Source organism: Daucus carota, chromosome 5, assembly GCF_001625215.2.
Source record: "Daucus carota subsp. sativus chromosome 5, DH1 v3.0, whole genome shotgun sequence".
NCBI lineage: Eukaryota > Viridiplantae > Streptophyta > Magnoliopsida > Apiales > Apiaceae > Daucus > Daucus carota.
In genome coordinates, this window is record NC_030385.2 from 16,741,100 (window position 1) to 16,747,084 (window position 5,985).

At 33.5% G+C, this 5,985-nt stretch overlaps 1 protein-coding gene across 1 annotated transcript; it reads left to right on the top strand.

Annotated features, from left to right (window-relative positions):
• The first annotated feature begins 2,978 nt into the window (after nucleotides 1-2,978).
• On the top strand, nucleotides 2,979-3,593 carry LOC135152769 (F-box/kelch-repeat protein At3g23880-like). The gene has a single exon (XM_064093864.1). The coding sequence runs from the start codon at nucleotides 2,979-2,981 to the stop codon at nucleotides 3,591-3,593; it is 615 nt and encodes a 204-aa protein (XP_063949934.1).
• The last annotated feature ends 2,392 nt before the right edge of the window (nucleotides 3,594-5,985 follow it).

Below are 5,985 nucleotides of genomic sequence, written 5' to 3' on the forward strand. Positions count from 1 at the left end.
AATTTTACCATTTTCAGCATTAACATCCTCGGCTGCTTCACCAACTTCTTCCATCATATCTTCCATTGTATATTGTTGCAGTGGAATGGCAGTAAGAGGTTGTGCATCAAGAACAGTTTCTTGAAAAACCACAAGTTCCTTTCCTTTCTTTCCTTGTGCAGCAATCTCCTTTGTAGAAATATACATTGTATAAACATTTAACCGCATAAATCCCAGAGAAATTTTAGAAATTTAATTACAAACTTTCCATAATATAAAAAGCTACATACCTTCTCTGAAGCACGCCGCTTTTTTAGAGAAGCACCGGTATCATTTGCATTCTTGACAAGACCAAAATTTTCAGGACCTTTAGCATGTAGTAGTTGAGAAACGGAGGAATACCCAGCTGCCTTGGCTTTATGGCTAAGATTACCAGTAGGTAAATGACCTCGCTTTGTTCTAAGGAATTAAAAGAGTCGGTATTTTCAGAATCGACAGGTAATACTTGGCAAGCATAAAAAATCAAAAAAAAAAAAAAACACCTGCAGATACTGCAATTGCATATGTCTCGGCACTTTGGACAACTCCATACCTCCGATGCTTCAGCTTCTTCTGCCTTCTCTCCGTATCTGTTGAGTACAAGTAATTGATGAGTAGTTACCAAACTAGGAATTTGCAAAATTGTGTATTTGTTTCATAAAGTAGCTTTATCAATATCAACCTATTCAAGAGACATTTCTGACAATACAGCAAAGTGCAGGGCTTCTTCTTCCGCTGACCTTTGCAGGCAGTAGCCGAGCTCCTATGCTGACGACACTTCCAACATTGAAAAGAAAAGAAAATCAAGCACCAACAACATATCAAACACACTTAAATATTAATATCTTACTATGGCTAACAGTTTCAACAAATTATGACAATTTTTGTAAAGGAAAACACTAAATCTTGCAAATATCTAATAATTCTTTCAAGATTAAATTATTCTATTCTAGCCCAAACAATTCTTTCTTTATCAGAAAAGATCAAAAAAAATTAATGACAAAAAAATGAGGGCAAATTTCAAAGGGTAGTATAAGGAAATACCTGATGACAAGTTTTTACTTGTCAATTTACTGATGTGCCAGGAGAGCTCGAACTTGCAGCCATCTTCCATTGTTAAAAATGTTTTTGAGGTAGGTTGGTTTCGGTCAATGTTCTTAAACTGGTTGGAGGTATGTGTTAAGTAGAAGTTTGTTTATCATATGGTGAGGAGGAGAAAACGAGGATACCTGGTTTAAAAGTATTCATTGTTATCTTTTATATTTTTTATAGTATCTATATATTTTATAATATCCCATTCTCTTATATTTAATATTTCTTATAATGTATATTTTAAAACTTAAAATCAATATTCTGATAAAAAAGAAACTTAACATATAAGAGATTGTAACTCCACTGTATCCATGATTAACTCTATCTCCAAAAGAAGTTAGGAAGGAGACAAAAAGATGATACTATCTATCTGTCTGGGTGCAATTTACACTACTTTGGAGCAATTTAGCCTTTATTTGGTCATTAAATACCATTTTTCATTCCATTTGTCTGATCATACAATATTATTTTCACCAATATTTTCAAATCTAATAAACTTTTACGTACTTAAATTACTAAGTATAAAAATTAATATTATATTTATAAAACATAAAGATGTTGGTTATCTTATAAAATTCAAAAATAATTTTACTTTCCAAAGCCGGAATTGTGAAAATTATATGGCTTATCATTGATAAATTAAAATCACATGAATCAAGATATAAGAAAATCTATTGATTCGGTACTACTCTTCTATGAAATTGAATAGAATATTACACTCGGCGATTTTGAATAAAAATTCTTTTCAAGATAAATTAAATATACTTTTTTTAATACATGTTACATATCTCAAAATCTTCAACTTATTATATATGATTTGCAGATTTACAAATTTGTCTAATACTCATTTACATATTTATTTATTTTGATAAATCTTTTATGTATTTTAGTAATTTTACAAGAATTGATATAGTATATTTACTTTGATAACTTGTGTATGTCTTTTAGTAATTTTAACAAGAATTGATATACTGTCATTTTTGTTTTCAATATATTAATATTAACTTGACAAAGGCATTACCGGTTTTAACTATTTCGTTTTAATAAGAAAAGTCGAATATATGCCTCTTTTTAGTTGAATACTCGACCAAAATAGCAAATATTAATTTGACAAAAAATAATTGGTCCTAATTTACTTTCATAATCTATTTCTTATATATATTCGTTAAATATACAAATAAAAGAATTTTTATTTATATTCATGAATAAGTTTTTATATATTCAAAAACAAAACTATGGAGTTCCATTTTTGTTGAGTTTTTAGAGCCTTAACCATGGCCTTTGTTGGTATATATAGGACCCAAGGGCTGCTGTTTTTTTATGTTTTTTTTTAAAGTATTAACTATTATTTGCAGGAATAACAGGATTGTTCATAGATTATATTTTTCTCTCATTACTGTGTCTAGATTTATAATACGAGTCTATTAAATCATATGGTGTGTCCAATATCTATCTTTATTCTTTCTCTAGATAAATTGAGATTTTTTTAGTTAAATCAGTGAATGTAATCTATAAATTGGTAATTTTTGTAAAAATTAATTGATTTTTTTTAATAAATTGAAGATTTTTAGAATACCGCAAAAAAGAAGAGTTAAATATTGTGCTAGGCGAGTAATGTTTTTGTCGGTAAACAATATAAAAACAACCACAGTCCATCTAGGACAAGGGTTTCAAGGGTTTCAAGGCCTGTCTTCTTCGTTTGCTTAGTTCAATCACAGGTTCTAGAACAACTGAACAAGGGTTTCTTCGTTTTTGATTATAAGCTGGTCTCGATGCAGAAAAATAATAGCGATAAATCTTAGTCAACTCTCCCATCATCCCCACAGGAAGAAAATCATAATAGGAGGAAAAGAAGTCCGGAAATAGAGATGAGCAATTTACCAGATGATCTATGGTTCCAGATCTTCCTCCGCCTTCCGGTGAAGGATCTACTTGTTGCATCCAATTGTGTTTGCAAATCCTGGTTGTCCAACATTTCGAGCCGTCGTTTCGTCACAGATCATCTCCGTCGCTCAATCTCAAGTGGGGAGGATGATGAAACTCTTATCGTTCATCATTCAGTAAATCTAGAACTACAAGGCTGGGGCCCTTTTTCACTCACCCACCTCACTTCTGGCGACGTTTTAGAACAACTCGACTGTCCTTACTCTGAAGGTTACTATTCTTATGGACCAACATCTTCTAGAATTTTAGGTTCTGATTGTGGCATTGTTTGTGTTCTTGTTGAGCATGGAAGGAGATATGATATTTACCTTTGGAACCCTGCTACAAAACTCTCCAAACTAATTCCCTCTCAAGCCGAAGGTCGCCTCTTAAAGCAGCAGATTATAGGCTTTGGGTTTGATCAGAAAGATTTTGATTGTAAAGTTGTTGAAATTGTATCCTCCATCTACTTCAGTGTATTCTTCAAACAGGAATGCTTGGCGAAAGTGTTGGAATATAAGCTAGAATTTTCTAGAATATCTATTTATTTCTATACATGAATGTGAAGTCACAGATGCATGAATCTAGTGCATGCACCTTAGTTTTCATATTCCAAGATAATTAACTGTTCTATGTACTAGTTCAGTGAATCTATTTCTATGTAATCCTATAAATTGTAATATCCTATTTCTCAATGATAATAAGAAATTCCAGAGAACAAGTTTCTTCTCTTTGCATTTTATTATCCCCAACAAATTGGTATCAGAGCCTGTTCCAAGGCCTGTTCCTTAGTCTGTTCCATAACCTGTTCCAGAAACCATTTCTTAACCTGTTCATCAAACATCTTGTTCTAATATGGCCACCAACGGCAACACACTACAACCCCAGCTTCCAAGATTAACTGGAAAGAATTACAATCAATGGAGTATCATGATGAAAGCTTTATTTGGATCTCAAGATCTATGGGAGATTGTTGAAATTGGCTACGATGAACCTGCCGATCCAACTACTCTCAATCAACAACAATTGACAACCTTAATAGAAAATCGGAAAAAGGACAAGAAAGCACTATTTTTCATATATCAGGCAGTAGATGAAGCTATTTTTGAAAGGATCTCTACATCAGCAACATCAAAAGAAGCCTGGAGCATACTTAATACAGCATACAAAGGTGAAGACAAAGTAAAGACGATCAGATTGCAGGCTTTAAGGGGTGAATTTGAGTTGTTAAGAATGAAGGAGACAGAGTACGTAGAAGAGTATTTTAACAGAGTTGTTTCTATCTCAAATCAACTCAGAGTCAATGGGGAAGAACTGAAGGATCAGCGGATAATAGAAAAAATTCTGCGAAGTATGTCAAAGAAATACGAGCACATAGTTGTTGCAATAGAAGAATCGAAAGATTTAAGTGAACTCTCACTTGAATCTCTTTTGGGATCCTTACAATCTCATGAATTAAGGATTAAACAGTTTGAATCATCGCCCCCTGAGCAAGCATTCCAGATGCAAGAATTTCATCGTGGAGGCTTTCGTGGAAGAGGACGCGGAAGAAATTTTCGTGGCGGAGGAAGAAGCCAACCAGATCATCACACAAGAGGAAGGACTCAAGCAAGTAATTATCAAGTTCAATCAAATCATGAAACGAGTCCAGGAAATCACTATGAAAGAGGAAGATACCATGGACGACCTAGAGGCAGAGGAAGAGGTAATTATCAATCTCAAATCCAATGCAATTATTGTCATAAATTTGGTCATTTAAAGAAAGATTGTTATTCGAGATTGAGAAATGAAAGAGAAGAGACCAGTTTTTTACATGAAAATGCTGAATCAAAGAATGAAGAATCTGTTCTTCTTATGTTTAATGAGCAAGAGGTCTCGACCAAGAATATTTGGTATATTGACAGTGGATGCAGCCACCACATGACAGGAAACAAAAGCATACTTATTAATATGGATGAATCTGTCCAGCGAGAGGTAAAAACAGGTGATGATAAACGACACCAGGTACAAGGATGTGGTGACATTCCAATCCAAACCAAGCGAGGCCTGAATTTTGTTCGTGATGTCTACTACGTTCCAGGACTGAAGCACAACCTTCTAAGTGTCGGACAAATGTTAAAGAAGGGACATAATGTGATTTTCAGTGGTGAGCAGTGTGAAATAAGAGATAAGAATAAGTCTCTTATTGCAAGAATCAAAATGACGCCAAGTAAGATGTTCCCAATAAAGCTAAATGACTCATCCCTCAATTGTTTCTCTAGTATTGTGGAGGACAAATCATGGCTGTGGCATCTACGTTACAATCATCTAAGCTTCAGCACACTCTCAAAAATCTGTAAGGAGCATATGGTGAGATTGAAAGGCATATGTTTAGCCTATTTGTAATTAAAGAGGTACCAACTCAACTCTGATAAGAAGGCAAGGTAAATAGCAAGTACTGTTGAAGGAATCCATACGAAGAACGTCAAGTGATTTATTGAAATTATATGTCTGAAGAATTTCAGGATGATGCTGCACACCACTGGAAGAAGTTCATTAATATGTTCAAGCCTCAGTGTACAAATAATCTTTTGTAGCACGTCCAGAAGTCCAGAAGGTATAAAGTTTTAATACTTTATTTATTCAGAAGATTCCATACTATTGTTACTTATGAAGAAGAACTACGAAGACATAGACTCGACGAACAAGCCTCATTTCAAATGTTTATTTGATAAAGAAAATTTAATTCAGCTAGATACAGATGAACCAGACAGTACATTTGTGTGTCAGCTACTCAGATTAAGTGTTCTGCATCAACTACAAGTGGCCGTTCGATCAAGACAGGAATCTACAAAGTTTAATCAAGCCTGCAGCCACTGCTAATGGAGCAATATAATTTATAAGTATTTATTTAATTATCTCACTAATCAAAATAATTAAATTGGTTGTATAATTTATTTATTAAATTGATTC

Excerpts from the sequence above, each read along its gene's own strand:
- LOC135152769 (XM_064093864.1), top strand. The coding sequence starts at position 2,979 with ATGAGCAATTTACCAGATGATCTATGGTTCCAGATCTTCCTCCGCCTT.